Source organism: Pseudonaja textilis, chromosome 9 (genome assembly GCF_049901715.1).
Source record: "Pseudonaja textilis isolate UNSWEBS1 chromosome 9, rPseTex1.2, whole genome shotgun sequence".
Taxonomy (NCBI): domain Eukaryota; kingdom Metazoa; phylum Chordata; class Lepidosauria; order Squamata; family Elapidae; genus Pseudonaja; species Pseudonaja textilis.
This window is the reverse complement of record NC_141998.1, coordinates 4,941,382-4,958,734: the sequence shown is the minus strand read 5'-3', so window position 1 is coordinate 4,958,734 and position 17,353 is coordinate 4,941,382. Positions and strand designations below refer to the sequence as shown.

Here is a 17,353-nt window from a genome sequence, read left to right as displayed (position 1 = left end):
ATAAACCACTATCATTCAGACAAGGGGAGAGTTACAGGTCTTATCTCACCATGGCAAGAGTTACAGGTCTTATCTTACTCTTCTTATCTTGCTCTTCTGAAGGCAACTGCTCCTAAGAGGTTTTGTAGTTCAGAAAGGATAGGCAATGGTGGTTGCTGCCTTTGGCTTTCGACTTCCTGTGAAATAATGAAGTATCATTTGTGTGTATAGCTAAATATCATATAGAGGAAGAAGCAGACTGAAATACCTGCCACATTTGCTAAGCATATTTCGGAAGAATTGTTGGCATGCTTTAATCCATCCAAAAATGTAATTGCAAGGTGAACCATCACAGCATGCTCTGATGCTTATTTCTATGGTCAATAAAACCTTCAACCTGGTATGTTGAATAAATACTGTATATTGGCTAATAAGATTTTGTCACTAATTCTTGGAGAATTTTTTTGTAAAGAATTTCTCTTTAAGATGTGTGAACTTCAATTTCCAGAATGCCCCAGTCTGCATGGTTGTATGGCTCTTTGGGGTATTCTGGGAACTGAAGTCCACACATCTCGGGGAATTCTGGGAATTGAAGTCCATGTGTCTTAAAGTTGCCAAAATTGAGAAACATTGCTCAAAGCCATAAGGCTACAATGTACATTGCTGTTATATTTAATTGCACTGCCCTACAAAGCATTTTAGGCTAAAATATTGACAGCGCTCACATATCACACTCAGCTACAAAAATATTTTTCTGTTTTGTTTTTTTTGTTTCAGTATTTACCATGTGGTATGAATCCAGTCACTGTAACTTTGTAAAGCAGGATCATAGTCAAACATTATGTATGAACAAAACATCTGTGTTTTGTGAGATGATGGTCAAAACAAATTAACTTATCACAGTGGGTGAATTCACTAGTTGTGTCAACATAATATGCTATCTCTGATTAACTCAATCACGGTTTAACTCAATCCACTTTTCTGGGTTTGCATGAAACTATAAGCAACTTCATGGGCTGAATTAATCCAAAATGTGGTTGGCTACGATAATTCAGCATGTCATGTTCAAGTAGCTAGTCAGTGGTTTATTTAGTGAACCTAATTAAAATGAACAATGGTTTTACAGTCTGTAAAATTGGGTGTGCTTTCGCTAAAGTTGTCATATATGGATAGATTAACTTCCCCAACTTTGGGAAGAAAAGTTTCCAGAACTCTGAAAAGTTTTGCTTTCCAGAATTCTAGGAGCACAATATATCCAGATGATCCCATGTTGACGGGGTGGGATGCTAGTGATTTGGCCCAGTTCTATAGAACCGGTAGCTCCGAAGAGCAGCTGACACAGAACCGGTTTTGGTGCAACGACTGCCCAGGCTCTTGGCTGTCCTTTTTTTCCTGCTTTTTCAACCTCCGCTGCTTCACGTGGCACAGCTGAGGTTGAAAAAGCAAGAAAGAAAAGGACTTTCAAACACTGCGTACCCATGCGCAGCGCTTGTCAGCTGTCCGGGCGGCACAGCTGATGATTTTTTGCAAATGCACACACACACACATACACACATGCAAAATGCACTCTCACAGAACTGGTTGTAACACCGGTTGAATCCCTACCCATGTTAGGAAATCTGAGGTCAGTCCATGGCTGGATAGAGAGTTCCCAAATGAGATATTCTGGACCTGCAACTACTCCAGATCAAGGATAGGTCATGACTTACCTTTCCAAAATAGCTCCTGACTTTGCTTTCATGCCCCTATATGTCAAGAACCAGTGAAGCACGGTGCAAACTGGACAGGCCACATCACAAAGGTGTGGTCCTGACTCCTGAGGGTGTATTTTTTTATCTGATTAGGGCTGCAGAGAGCTTTTTGCACTGAGGTTGTTTCCTGGTTGGGTGATGGTGTCTAGCAGAAAGGAGCTTGCAGCCCTCATTGATTGGCAGATGCGAATCTGTGACAGGAAGGCAAATGTTTGACACATCATAGGATGCAATTCATTTCCTAGTTCCCTTTTAGAGGCACGCTAAGGAGGCTACGCAACGCGGTAGCTGGGCTTCACAACGTACTCAAGAGGTACTTGAAATACCTGTGGTTCTTGGTGTTTTGGAGTGGGATTGTAAAAGTAAGATTGGGATTTGGGGTATCTCAGGCAGAATGTGACTGAGATTTAGGGGTTTGGTCCTTGTGAAGGAATGCAAAATTTCATGATGGCGTAGGTGGGTACAGATTAGACTTGTTTTATTTATTTTATATATTTTCTCTTTATATACAATAAGTGAACGGTGTGCTGTCTGAGTCAATCTGTTTACATAACAATATTAAACTCCTAGTTTGTACCTCTGTTATCCAACGATTGATAAAACATGTCCCAAGTTCAAAAATATTCTGTTCTTTTTTCGTTGATCTTCAGTGTTAATCTGTCCATTTCTGCACAGTCTAATTTTTTTTTATTGGACTTACTTTATTGTGTAAAGTGCTAGAGAATGCTTTCAAAAAAGCTGTCTCAACATTTTTTGGGGGGAATTACACAACCGAAGGATTTCTTTCTTTCTTTCTTTTTTTGTGTATGGGGGAAAATTCTTCTTGAATTATTAGAACACTTCATCCCCACTAGAAAATATGCTGTGTATCCCACAATTTTAATACTTCCAGAAGACAGAATTTGTGGTGCATTGCTAAAAACATTAAAAAGTAATTTTCTGATAATTCAAGGAAGGAAAGAGCTTGGCCTGTAACTCTTCCAATTCTCTTGGCCCGTTGCTTCCTCCTTTTTACCAGAACTAGTATTTTGTTTATTGAGTTAATGTATCGCTAAAGAGAAAATGTGGTGGAAAAAAAATATGAAAAATTTATAAGTGGAATAGAGGTTTTTTGCAAGGCATTTTTCCAGTATTTGATTACAACGAACTGGCAGAGAGAATTGATCTGATTTGAACTTTCTTTTTGTTCTGGTTAGCTTGTTCATCCTACTTGCAAACTAGATCCAGTTTTGGTGGATACTCTTGGCTCGATTGGTCAACTCTGGGGGGCTTTGATCTCGTGAGAAGTATAACTGAATTAGAAGCTAGCTGTATTAATCTGTAACGTCTGTCAGTAAGACCATCTTCTGCTTCTGGATTCTGCTTTCTTTTGATTTTGGAGAAAATGTATTGCGTGGAGGGCCAATGGTTTCCCAACTCCAATAGGCGGTACCGCACTGTACATATGGGAAAAAGAAACTCCTTTGGCATAAATAACAGCTGGACCTTCCCGAGGCAACTCTCACGATTGACTGGTTCTTTTACTGCAGGGGTGTCAAACTCATGGGCCAGATCCAGCCCACACTGTGGTAGGATCCAGCCCATGAGGCCGTCCTGGAAAATGTAAGGGGCTGGCCCGCATCACTTCGGCCTGCTCTACTCAATGAGGAAACATCAGGCCAGCAGTTTGGGGAATGGCTCCAAGATGGCCATGCCCATCCAGTCAGCCACGCCCACCCAGTCAATCACGCCCCCTTCTAGCCCCCCAAGGTCAACCACAGCCCTGATGTGACCCTCAGTGAAGTGGAGTTTGACCTTCCTATGCCTTTCATAGAAATATTTTCAGTTCTTGTGTAGAATTCTTTATTGCCCAAGTGTGATTGGACACACAAGGAATTTGTCTTGGTGTAAATACTCTCAGTATACATAAAAGAACATTTGTCAAGAGGCAAGAATCATCAGGTACAACACTTAATGATAGATAGGGTGCAATAAGCAATCAAATCACTCTAGGAAACAGTCAATATAGATCGTAAGAATACAAGTGACAAAGTTACAGTCATACAGTCACAAGTGGGAGGGGATGGGCGATACAGAGTGATGAGAAGATTAATAGTAATAGTAATGCAGACTTTGTAAATAGTTGAACAGTGTTGAGGGAATTATTTGTTTAGCAGAGTGATGGCATTGCGGGAAAAACTGTCCTTGTGTTTAGTTGTTCTGGTGTGCAGTGTTCTATAGCGTCATTTTGAAGGTAGGAGACGGAACAGTTTATGTCCGGGATGTGAGGTGTCTGTAGATATTTTCACAGCCCTCTTTTTGACTCGTGCAATATACAGGTTCTCGATGGAAGGCAGGTTGGTAGCAATAGTTTTTTCCGCAGTCCTAATTATCCTCTGGAGTCTGTGTCTGTCTTGTCGGATTGCAGAACCAAACTAGACAGCTATAGAGGTGCAGATGACAGACTCAATCATTCCTCTGTAGAACTGGATCAGCAGCCTCTTGGGCAGTTTGAGCTTCCTGAAGTTTGAGCGTAGAAAGAACATTCGTTGTTGTGCTTTTTTGATGACGTTTTTGATGTTGGATGTTCATTTTGGGTCTTGTGATTTGATAGAACCTAAAAATTTGAAGGTCTCTACTATTGATACTGTGTTGTCTAGTAATTTGTAAGAGGTGGTAGTATGGGAGGGTTTCTTCTAAAGTCTACCACCATTTCTACAGTTTTGAGTATGTTCAGTTCCAGATTGTTTCCGGTTACATCACGAGGCATGTTGTACAACCTATCACTGTTGTATCATCTGCAAACTTCAGTATTTTAACAGTGTCTTCCTTTCTTCCTTCAGGCCTGCAGGTGCTGTGGTCGCCTTGCCTCTAGTGGAGCTGCCATGTCGGTGAGTGTGAATCTGACTGGCCCAGCTCCCTGGGGCTTCCGGATTACGGGAGGAAGAGACTTCCGAAAACCCATCATAGTATCTAAGGTGAGCAAACCAACTCTATCGTTAACGCCATCAGGTTCCGAGTATGAAATTTTGGGACACAAATGGAATTTTAATGTTCGTTATAAATCTGATGAGGGGGCATATTGTTCTCCTGATTGCTATTCATACTATGTAGACAATTCCAGTTTTTGAACTCTGAGAAATATCCTTTATGGCGAAATTCTGGCCACGTAACTGAATTAACCCATTTTCTGGGTTCACACCAGGCATAGAGTCATTCTTAAACTTGATGCACTTTTGTCTGAAAATTCACATTTTCCATGTCTGCTGTCTCTGCTCCCCCCACCATTCTGTTTATATCACTTGCTGCAGATTGAAAGGAAGTAAGAAGCTTTCTACTCAGCCATATCACGCTAGCTCCCTTTGTCTCCTGCCAGAATAATTCGTACCTCCAGCCTAAAGTTTCTCAACCTTGGCAACTTTAAGTAGTGTGGACTTCAACTTCCAGGACTCCCCAGCCAGCCGTACAGTTGTGGTGGCTGGGAAATTACAGGAGTTGAAGTCCACATGCCTTAAATTTGTCAAAGTTGAGAAACAACCATGGCGGTGCAGTGGTTAGAACGCAGTACTGCAGGCTAACTCTGATGACTGCCAGCTGTTTGACAGTTTGATTTCCATTGAGACAAGATTGACTCAGCCTTCCATCCTTCCAAGGTTGGTAAAATGAGCCAGATTGTTGGGGGCAATATGTTGACTCTGTAAACCACTTAGAGAGGACTGTAAAGCACTGTGAAGTGGTATATAAGTCTAAGTGCTGTTGGTATTGCTACTGCAGTATAGTCCTTGGTTCTCATAAGGTTTGGGGCAACCTCCTTCAACCTATGGCCTCCCAGATGTTTTGGTTGAAGTTCCATGAGTTTCTTGCTGGAAAATTCTGAACACCGCAATCCTGGCACATCTACGGGATGCTCAGATTGAGAAGTTACAGCTTTTCTTATACATCTCAACAAAGGTTGGGAGTTGGTCTTCCCCATCCTATGGATGCCTCTGCTGGTTTGCAACTTGTGCTATTAATGATAGAATGTTAGCTGGAATAGATGACTAATCTGGCCCACAAAAGAAATGGAACAGGTGTGGCATACTTGTTTCGGCATTGGCATAGCTCTCTCAGCTAAGGTTTCTTCAAATCAGATTTTCTGAGTAAGCCACAGTTGGCTGGGTTCACCCATCAGCTAAGTCATGGAATTGCAAGTTTTACAGACTCTGCCAACGATGCGATAACTAGAAGCCATGATTTCCAGCTACAATGGCTGGACATACCCAACATATTAAGCCCAAACTAAATACGTTGCATTATGAATATAGGCATGAATATGTAAACCAAATGTGTATGTTGTTAAAGCAAAAAATAAAAGTATAGAATTGGTGAGTGCAAACATTGTGGTGTCTTTACCCCCAGACCTAGATTTGGGGTGAAATTGCAGTTGGAAGCTGTAGCGAGCCTTCACCCAAGACAGAGCTTTCGTATTTTCTCCAACCAACAACATTCTTTTGCTAGCAGCTCCGAATGGAATTTCCTACCGAGAGGTGAACAAGAAGAGCTTGACTATAGCTTGGCAGTCCCTGCCCTGAATGTTTGTGGGATTTGTGCAGGACATCCTGGAATGCTGCACATTTCTTGTGTCTCCAGGGATTCCAGATTTGGTTGGGCCAAAGTCTTGTCAGAGAGGTCTATTCAGCTGGGCATTGAGCCAAGGGTGACCTTTCAGTCTAATGGAGAGAACAGATCCTGCTCAACAGCCTTTAAACAAGAAGTCCTCTTCTGGAATAGTCTCAAAGTGTGGACATGCACGCAAGTGGAGTTTCTGAAATTTCTTTCTCAGCCTTGTTTGAAGCTTCCTTGATCAACTCTAAAGCAAGACTGAGAAAGGACTATAGCGTAGATGTGCTGCCTTAGTTGGTCTACTAATACTGAAGAACGAACTGGGTGCATACATGAAGGTACCCTCCAATTTAACATCTTGTACCTTTTTATTCTTTGCAAAACTCTTCCCCCATTAATTGGCTGGCTCTCCCTTCCTTCCTTCCCGTTCCTATGCTTTCCCAGGAAAGAAGAAAGACACATAGTAGAAAATACTGCACTCTCAAATATCTTTCTTGGGAGTTCTAAACCCCCTTATCTCTTGCAATACTACTAGTTCTACTCACGTATCGTAAACTTGCTGGATAGAGCATAGGGGAAATAGAGACTCATGTATAGCATTCCTGTTTAAATCAATCAATCTATATCTATATATATCTATATCTATATCTATATCTATATCTATATCTATATCTATATCTATATCTATATCTATCTATCTATCTATCTATCTATCTATCTATCTATCTATCTATCTATCTATCTATGTGAAATACCAGTCACTCATCATCACAAAATCTCCAGAACCATAAAGTCTACAAACTTGAAATTTAGCATGTATGTTCCTCTTGGGTTCTAGATGCTCACTAAGAAAGGGTTTTTTGGAATGACCACCAGAGCATTAGTATTTCCTATATTATTATTATTAACACGCTCTGATGCTAAGGAGTTCTATGCCCCCTCCCCACCTGAAAAGAAATCTCTTCCAAATGCAAAACACAAGCAGAGGAGTTTCAGTTTCAATTTCACAGGGCCAAGCAGCTTTAGTACAGAACAGTTGAGCTAAGCCACGCCCAGGCTCCTTGCTGCCTCCTTCCTCACATAGCAAAATTCTTTCAGTTTCCAAACAGCCCTCAACTCTCTCACACACTGACAGGATGCTAGCCAGGTGAACACCGATGGATGCTGGTAGTCAGAGGCACATTTTTTTCCCCTTAATTTCCTCCCAAAAAACGAAGCCCGACCACATAGTTTCGTAGCTAAGCACGGGTGTCGAGCTAGTATAAATATATAGGGAGTTCAGGGGATAAAAAACACAATGCCAGAAACTAATGGCAGAAGATGTTGAAGTTAAGTTGGGATCCAGGTCAACATCTGTCCAGGATACCCTCTCACTGTTGCTTTGATTTGTCAGCTGTTCAAAGAAGACCAGATCCTTCCTGCTAGTTTTACTTGTATTATAAGGAAAAGTATTGGAATCCTGTATGTCTGAATGTGCCTCCCTCTCCCCTTTGTGAGAACTAGGGAGGGTTTTATCTGAGAAGCTTTCTTGGATTGCAGTTCTGGCCCAAACTCAGGTTTACTTTATCTGACCATTTTCTTGGTTGCGGTTCTCTCTCATTCCTCAAGGTACTTCTTTCCACTCCTTCCTTGAGTTTGCAAATTAAAACAAAGGCAGTATATATATAAAAAAACTTTCTAAATTGGTTGGTTGTAGTCTCTTGGTAAGGGCTTCTTTGCATGCCCGGGGTGAGTTGAGAAATTGTGCTTTTCCTGCCACCTCCCTTCCCTTTGCGGTGCCTTAGATTATAGTTGTTTGGAGGACAAAACTCTGCATTTTAACCAACTGCTTTGCATAAAAGTTTCAGTCTGCTTCGGCTTGCACAATTATTTGTCTAGAAAAACCTGCAAAGAGGGAAGAGACCACACTTTTTTTAAAAAAAAAGACACTTTTTTTATTTTCTGTTCTCTGTTGTTTCCAAAATGCTCTTTGTGTGTGGAGATCAGTCAGAGAGGAGGATCAAGTGAGTTAGATCTGATTCACCCCCAGGCTATTCGACCTGACAATTAAATTTTTCCCCTTTCTGTCTGGAAGGCTGATCTCAGACTCTATATTAAGGAACAGAGCAGCTTTGTGCGAAGCCCACCCTAGTCTCCTCTTGATGTGCTAAAGCTCATAGAATTTCAAGCCAGAGGCCATGCACATATGGGCACCACATTCTCGTTTCCAGATATGAATGCATGGCCTGCTAGTTTCTGCTTACGTTACTCGGGGATGTAGAGAAGAAAAACTTGCATGAAAAAAACAATACATGTTGCCAGGAGAAATGAGTACTCCTCCAAAAACAGCTCATGTTTTACGCTTTGCAAATTTAAATTGACTGAGGGAGTCGGTCAGAAATAATTAGCATTTATTATTAAACATAGTGTTGCAAAGCTATTAATATGTTCAAGTGGAAGGATTCTTGGAAGGGAGTGTAAAGGTTAATTCATGGCAACTAGACCAACCTTTGTTAATAAGAGATTGGATGAGTGAGTCTTGAATGATTGAGCTTGGATGATTGAATCCTCATTGACAGATTCTTGAAGGAGTTAATTTAGCCCACATCACTAATTAATCCTGAGAAATACTTAGTACAGATCCTTGTCTGGATACTGGAGGAGGAATATCCCTGTTTTGGATGCTGGAGAAGGACATGTTTAGTTTTTTAAAAAGTGAATTTTCTGTTTCCCGTGGTTATAATAATGTTTGTCAACTTTAATGACTTTAAGATGGGTGGACTTCAACTCCCAGAATTCCCCAGCCAGCAAGCAAGCTGGCTGGAGAATTCTAGGAGTTGAAGTCCACATGTTGTAAAGTTGCTAACGTTGAGCAACACAGGGCTATTTGAAAATATGATTGTCCTTAAAATTCTGCCTTGGTATCAGTGGTGGGATTCAGCCAGTTTGCACCAGTTTGGGAGAACCAGTTGTTAACTTTCTGGGCAGTTTGGTGAACTGGCTGTTGGAAGTAATCATTAGGGCAGAGAACCGGTTGTTAAATTATTTGAATCTCACCACTGCTTGGCATGGTTATGAAAATAGGAATGTTGTTTCCAACAAACCCATTTCAATTGTAGACTTCTTTGCTTTCTGCTCCACACAGGTGATAGAGCATGGCAAAGCCGCCCTGGGTGACCTTCGACCTGGAGATGTCATCATTTCCATCAATGGGGAAAGTACTTCTGAGATGCTGAATGTGGAGGCACAGAACAAGATAAAGCAAAGCCCTGGGCAGCTGCAATTGCAAGTGGACAGGTGAGTCTATCAGAAGTGAAGACTAAATCACCTACCTAGCTAGGTACTCTGGTACTGTTTCCCACAGGTGACTTTAGGAGCAACTCAACCTTAGAAGGTATCATTTGTGCAATATAGTGTGATGGATTAGCCATTTCCAATGGGAAACAAACTTGGGCCGCTAATCCCCCTGGCGTTTTCCATCGTTGTGGTTGAAATCCAGGGAATGGAAGGCAGGCCTCAGCAGGCTTCAGAACCTTCTTGAAGTTTTCTGGGCTTGGAAACTGAGCTATCAGGCTTGATTCGTTCTTGGATGAGAGACACCAAGGAATCTCAAAGGTGGAGGCTAGATTGGGAAATTAAAGATGAGAGAACATCCTGGAGGAAAGCCAGCCCCAATCATTTCGGTACGGTTGGCTGAGACACCTCAATGAATTTGTCCATATTGTCACCAGGAGCAACTCAATTCAAGGGTGTCTCTGTGCCGTTATTTTTACTTAGAAGATGGGACATGGTGGAAAGTCATCTCTCCAATGGTCAGGAGATGTGATGACCCGGGGTGTGGCACAAAGGCCATACAGTCACATAAGCAAGAAGAGTCCCTTTAGTACCTCCAACTTTGCCCCCAGTGTCCAGGTTGCTCTCAGCTGGAGAAAAAAACTCTCCCAAGAACAGTCTTTAAGTGGAGGAAATTCAGTCCAAAAATAAAGTACATACAAACTGTAATTTAAAATCCACAAAAAACGTGCTGCAGTAATTAACTTGACAGGGCAGGAGAAGAAATTGCAGACTTGAAAGCCCAGCAAGACACACACACTTGGGAAGACGCCTGGAACCCAGATAAGCCTTGACAATACCAGATAACTCATAATTTGCTCCCAACAGTTTGCTGTGCGCAACTTCCCCTTTTAAACACTGTGTTCCCAGCTAATGAAGGGAATCAGGGCCTTTTCCTCCCCCATAAGTCACGCAGCTCACATTGCTCTCTTCTCTGTTCCTCCCTGCATGCCCCAGGATGAAGAGGGGATGGGCCTGGATCTTCCTCCAAAATTCCCTCTCCCTTGTTCTACCTCTTTCCTGCTCTGCCCAGCCGGCCTTTGCCCTTCCCCAGTTTCTTCCCCAGCTAACAGAGCCACACTCCCACTCCCTGTCAGCTGTTCGGCTTCCCCCTCCAAGTTGGATTCTGACGGGGGCATGACAGGAGGCCTGCATGTCCTTCTGATGCAGGTAGACACAAGGGAAAAGAGCTTTGTTTGGGGTGATATAGGAGTGTAAAGCTGAAGTTTTTGGATGCTTGAGGCAAACTCTCTTGTTGTCAGGCTTCCAATAGATCCATTGCAAACAAAAACTTTGAGCCAGGTAGATTCCTCAAAGAATAGCAATATGAAATATCATATTGACACATATCTGGTGAAAACCGACTCTGAAGAGTCCCCCTAATTAAAAGTGACAGGTTTTCCTCCCAATCCCAAACGATCAGTCACATGGCCCAATCAAGGCAGCGTCTGGTGACATCATTCCTCCTTCCTCTGGCCAGGTGTGAGAATGTCCTTGGTTCCCAAGAGAAAATACTTTGTTTTGACTCCACAGCCCCAGCTATCTCTGATCCCTTCCCTATCCATCAGCTCTAGTATGACAGTACTGAAGCTCCAAGATGGCTGCAGCCAGGCCAGCTTCAGGGTTGACACTTGTATTTCAAGTCGAGTTGTGTAAGTGGCAGAAGTCCCTTCTAAAGCCAACACAATTTTTTCCTTATGATTGGAAGGACTCTCGGTAGTCAAAGGGTTGGACAGAGGCTGGAGAAACCCTTTTTAGGTCTTCATACACTGACTAGGCCAGGCTTATGGAAAGATGGCAATAAACGGAAGCAAAATGCATGATTATTTAACAGTGTGTATGCGAATACACAGTTCCCGTAACAGGAAGTGTCTGTAGCCTTAGAAATTTTCTTTTCAAATTGAGAAAGAGTCATTGGCAATCCTGTTGCTGGTTCAGGACATTCCGAGATTCTCTAAGGCAGAGGTCTCCAAACTTGGCAAGTTGGCAAGCTTTGCTGGCTGGAGAATTCTGGGAACTGAAGTCCACAAGTCTTAAAGTTGCCAAGTTCGGGGACCCCTGCTCTAAGGTGAAAGCCAAGCATGTAATCTTTTGCATATTTTCTTTTTTTTTTTTTTTTTTGGCATCTTAAAATCTTAAAATGCATCAAGTGTTTTTATCCTCGCCTAATATTGATGTTAAAACTTAATGCCTTTTGTTTTGCTACTTGGCATTAATCAGGAGATAGTTGCATGCTTATGAGCCAAGAGCACTTAAGACCTCCCTTCTCTCGGAGGTTACTGGTTAGGGACTGCTGTCTGTGTGCTAGGACGGAAAGAATCAACAGTTTTAGAACAACAAATTCAGTCCATGCTAAGAGAATAGGCAGCATAGCGTGGTAAATTAGCGCATTTAGATCCGGAGAGAGACAGAAGATCTCTGGGCTTGTAGAGCCTGAGGGGTGGTGGAAGTTAGAACATAGAGCAACAAATTGAAAGAAACTTTGGAGGTCTTTTAATCCAGCTCAAGCAGAGTCTCAGGGCTGTCCAATCTCTTTGTCAAGGCTCCGACTAATGAACCAAAGCAAATCAGAACTCTGAGACTAGGATACTTCACAAAGGTCTTCTTCACTGAGTACATAATACATTTGCTTGGATTCATTAGTCAGAGACTAAGTTGACACTCTTCTTAAAAACCGAGCAACCGCAACTTCTGAAAGCAATACATTCCACTGAATGTATGTATGTATGTATTTATGTATGTATGTATGTATGTATTTGATTTGTTTGTCAAGCATGTATGAGAAAACAAGTATAAGTATGAACATAATCTATAAATATGTAAGTATAAACAGGTACAAGTAGATACATAATAAATTAGTACAAATAAATTAGTACAAATAAATATGTAAGTATAAACAGGTACAAGTAGATACATAATAAATTAGTACAAATAAATGGATAAATAGGAGCAGTAGGACAGGGACGGTAGGCACGCTGGTGCGCTTATGCACGCCCCCTTACAGACCTCTTAGGAATGGGTTGAGGTCAATAGCGGATAGTTTAAGGTTAAAGGCTGGGGGGTTTGCGGCTGTAACAACAGAGTCAGGTAGTGAGTTCCAGGCGTTGACCACTCTGTTGCTGAAGTTGTACTTTCTGCAATCATGTTTGGAGCAGTTTACTTTGGAGTTTGTATCTTATTGTTTGCCTATGTGTTACTGCAGTTGAACCTGACGTAGTTGTTGACAGGTAGGACGTCGTAGCAGACAACATTTCAAGATTGTTCTCACTTTCAGGAAATTCCTTCTTAGTTCTAGGTTGGATCTCTCCTTGATTAGGTTCCAACCATTGCTTCTTGTTCTGTCTTCTGGCCGATCCCCTCTTCTCTGTGATAGCCCCTCAAGTACTGGAAGACTGCCATGATGTCCCCCGTAATTCTTCCCTTCAATAGGCTAGCTCAGGGGCCTTCAAACTTGGCAGCTTTAAGACTTGTGGACTTCAACTCCCAGAATTCCTCCTCCAGTCATGTTAGCTCAGGAACTCTGGAAGTTGAAGTCCATAAGTCTTAAACTTGCCAAGGTTGAAGACCCTTGGGCTAACTAGATGTACCTCAAGCCTAGCTCCCTCAACTATTCATCATACATCTTACCCTCCAGAGCCCTTATCATCTTTGTTACTCTTCTTTGCACTCTTTCTTGGGTCTTAGCAACTTTTTTGTATTGTTGTTCGTCAGACTGTTGTTGTTGTTTTCCTTCCAGAGTGTTCACAAGCTGCTTTTTTGACAATGAGAGCCTGTTGGTGGTTTGTAAAGCAGCAAGCAGCTGAACCAGGGTGGGTTAACTGGGAAGAGAAGCAATTTTGGCAGTTTTTCCATCCAGCTGCTTCCAATGCTTGTGGCTCTTGTTTATTCTTGTTGTTGTTGGAGGGTTGAGGACTCAGGAACTGTTGCTTGGATGGGAAAAGATCCTTACAAGTTTGATGAAACAACTTCATTTCCTTGTTTAGGGTCTTTTGTGTGTAAACACTTGTTCCCACATGTTGTGCCCAAGGAAGCCACATCTGATCACTGAAATGGTTGTGTGCCATTCTGTATTGTGTATTATACTGTTGTTTCTTTCAGTATGAGGTAGACTTTATCCAGAATAATGCTGAGCTCTCTGCTGAGTGGTTCATATTGGATGATTTTTACTAAGAGAATAAAAATATAAACCTAGGACTGTTTCTTTTTTTAAAAAAAAACACCGATATCTCAGCTGAGGTCTATTACATCCTAAAAACCAGTCAAGGATAATAGTTAGAGACCAAGATTGCTGTTCTCCCGCTTAAACTTTGTCTTGGGTGTGTGTATATCTATATATAATCTCTAACTATTATCTTTGGCTGGTTTTTAGGAGTCTTATATATAGCTTTTAAAAGAACCTGATGGTACTCTCATCTGATACCAAAAATATGACATGACGTATGCTACCTAGTTCAAGAGTGACACACAAGAAATGTGTTAATGCAGCTTTTTCACCCTCCGTATGTACGAGCTGCTTGAAATCTCTCAGGTTGAGGAAGGCTATCCTGATGGGAACCAAAGGCATTTTTTGCTAAAATTGTCTAACAATTAAGTAGGAAAATCCTCAGGGATTAATAGGAGGAAGGAAGTATGCTGGCTAACTAGAATGAAGCACTAAAATTGTGCACAATAAATTCCAACCGTGATTTCTGGTATGGAGATGTCTAAACCGGAAAAATCAGCCTCACCAACGGCTGAAGAAGCCAACCAGCTGAAAACATTGAGCCAACTCACAAAGCTTCAGGTGCCCCAGGACAAGCGTGGGTTGGGCGCAGCATGTTCAAAGGTGGGGAGAAGAGGATGAGCTGAAAATCCCTGGAATGAGAGGAATGTTGCTTGCTGAACTGCTCAAGTTCAGTCTGTCAGTTTTGGGGCTGGTGCCAAGATGCCATCAGAGCTTCCCCAGGTCACCTTGCATCTACCACACCGCAGAAGATGGCACGAAGAGAAGGCACAGCAGCGGACAAAAATGGCAGGACCTTGGTTGGCGAGGCAGCTACGGACAGATGGCCATAACACACCTAGATTCTCCACACACACACACACACACACCCCACACACAAACATACACATAACACTCCGGTGCACATACGGATACCGTTGCCTGCCAAACATGCAAGCCAGAGCACGCAAGGAAAGAGCGCAACAAGATCTTGCCAAGGCTCCCACGGCAGGTGCAAAACAAGGACATCTCAGCTCTAAGAATTCCAGCAGAAGAGAAAGTTGAGCTAGAGATTTCACTAGGACTTCCTTTCCCTGGCGTTACCTAGGTCATCTGAGGCATCTGACCAAGTTCTACCATCATCTGGTGGAGGGTGTGTGGAAAGAGAATTTCTGAATCATCCCAATAAATGCCACACCCTGGATTGTGACTGGCTCGTAAGGGCATAGTCCCTTTTGCTCAAACCAGAAAAACCCAGGTCTTGCCTTTCACTGAAGACAATATAATCCTGCTTTACATGATTGTGCCAGTCTTTTCTCCGATCCAGTGCCCGGTGCGCTACTTCACCAAAGGGCAGCCTTCTAATTACATTCGGAACATACAACATCAAATAATAGAATTGGGAGCGACCTCAGAGGTCTTGTAGTCCGACCAGGGGTGTCAAACTCAAGGCCTACGGGCCAGATCCGGCCTGTGGGATGCTTAGATCTGGCCTGCAGGGTTGCCCTGGAAACAGTGAAGGACCAGCGCCTCAGCTAGCTCTGTTTTCGCTGGCAGAGAGTTGCAGGAGGCCATTGCAGCCGGAAACGGAGCTTGGGAGCCTATTTCCGCTGGCAGAGCACTTGGGCCACCACACAAGTGACATTGAGATGGTTATGCCCCCCCCGACCACGCCCGCCCCCGAGGTCAAACACAACCCTGATGCACCCCTCAATGAAATTGAGTTTGTTTTTTGTTGTTTTTTTAGTCTGCGGATAAAAGAAATTACAAGTATTCAGTTAGAATTCAAACCTGAAATGTTTTTGTTGGGAATGTTAAAAGGGGACTATGCAAATGAAATGAAATATTTAATTCTCCATATAATCTCAGCGGCAAGAATTGCGTTGGCACAATCTTGGACGGGCGAACAAATGCCAACAAATAATTTGATTACTCAGAAAACACCTGACTGCACTGAAATGGACCTACTCACACAAAAACTTAGGAATAAGGAAGACTCAAGATATATTACAGCTTGGGATAAATGGGATAAGTGGATTAAAGAGAAAAAAAACAGGATATTAAAAGGTATGTTTTTGATGAATGGAGTAGTTAAATTAAGAATGTTTACCGAATAAGGAACGAATAGTAGTGAAATTATTACCCAGAAAAAAGCACACCGTCTTAGTTGATTACAAGCATATGTTTTATATGTTTATTTATTATGTATTTGTATATATAGATTTTGTCTACAACGTAAAATTGTATTCAATGTATTGTACATAGTGTTTTTCTTTTTTAATCTCTAATAAAGTTTTCTTTTAAAAATTTTTAAAAAATGAAATCAAGTTCGACACCCCCTGCCCTATATACCATTTCAGACAAATGGTTGTTTAGACTCATGTGGGATCACCAATATACTGCAGCTTATGCAAGAGGACCCAGGAAAACTCCAACGGCAGTCGTAGCCGATAACACATCTTGTGCTTTGTTGATCAGAAGTTCTCCTCCCTACTTTTTCTAAAAAGGCCCTATTGGAAAGAGAGGACATCGTAGCTCTTTTCAGTCCTTTCTCCAAAACAAATATCAATTGCTGCCCACTGAGACTTTGTACAAGGACGTTTGGTGTCAGCAACTAGAGCATTGGCAAGCTGAGGTTTGGGTGTTGATTTGGCCTGTGGCTCCAAAACCGGAGAAGACTTTGCCCAGCAGCTTCCCAGAAGAAAACACCCTGTCCTGGGTGAAAGAGGTTCTCACACATCTTTAAGAGAAGTGAAAGAAGTTGCATAAGCCAACAATGAGTTATTCCTGGTTAACTAGGGGGAGGAGGGAGGTTAAGGAAGGGGAGAAAAATGGGCTCCTTGCTTTTTATAACTCAAAGCCCACCCTGGACACTATTTCAAGTGTGCATACATTGAAATAAGTCAAGCTTTAGGGATGCCGTCCCATCCTTTTGTGGAAAAAGGCAACTCTTCACACACATATCCAAAGTGCCCAAATATTCTCACAACGGACAACTGAAATTAGAAAGGAGGTTCAAGAGCAAATCGTGTTTTGATGAAGACTTTTTTCTTTCTGCGTCTCTCTCTTTTAGGAAGCTTAAGCACGTTTGAACTGATTGCGTTGGTGTATATGAACTAATCAGACTATTATAATGTGATGTAATGCCAGTTCTATCAACAAATGACACATCACTTTTCAAAAAGTGGGAGTGATATTATCTCTTGCTGCAAAAACAAGACCTTTCTGGCACCTGACATGTTGGTTTTGAAGATGCCAGAGGAGACCAAACTTATTCTTGACTGGTTTTTAGGAGTCTTCACATAATAGACCTCAGCTGAGATGCTGTTTTTTTAAAAAAAAAAACAACACAGTCCTAGGTTCTGCCTTATACTAAGAAGTCACCACTAGCCCTTAGAGCTGGAGGACTTTCAGAACTGAAGAAGCTATTTGGATGAGAAGCAAAACATTTTCAAGGAAAAAAAAAACCCAAGGTAGTCCAGTTGCCTTTTGGGACATCCATAACCTGGATGGTTGAGAATCCCCATAG

General features: G+C 42.1%; 1 protein-coding gene across 4 annotated transcripts in view; it reads left to right on the top strand.

Annotated features, from left to right (window-relative positions):
* PDLIM2 (PDZ and LIM domain 2) overlaps positions 1-17,353 on the top strand; it is a 75,991-nt gene that overhangs the window by 13,730 nt on the left and 44,908 nt on the right. For 3 of the 4 annotated variants that reach the window (XM_087938679.1, XM_087938680.1, XM_087938681.1), the window contains exons 2-3: positions 4,553-4,687; positions 9,436-9,587. In XM_087938679.1, coding sequence (XP_087794805.1) covers positions 4,595-4,687; positions 9,436-9,587 — 245 coding nt within the window. In that variant the 5' untranslated portion in view covers positions 4,553-4,594. Of the gene's footprint in view, positions 1-1,986; positions 2,044-4,552; positions 4,688-9,435; positions 9,588-17,353 lie in introns of those variants that run through there. The other variant, XM_026723270.2, reaches the window with a different exon arrangement.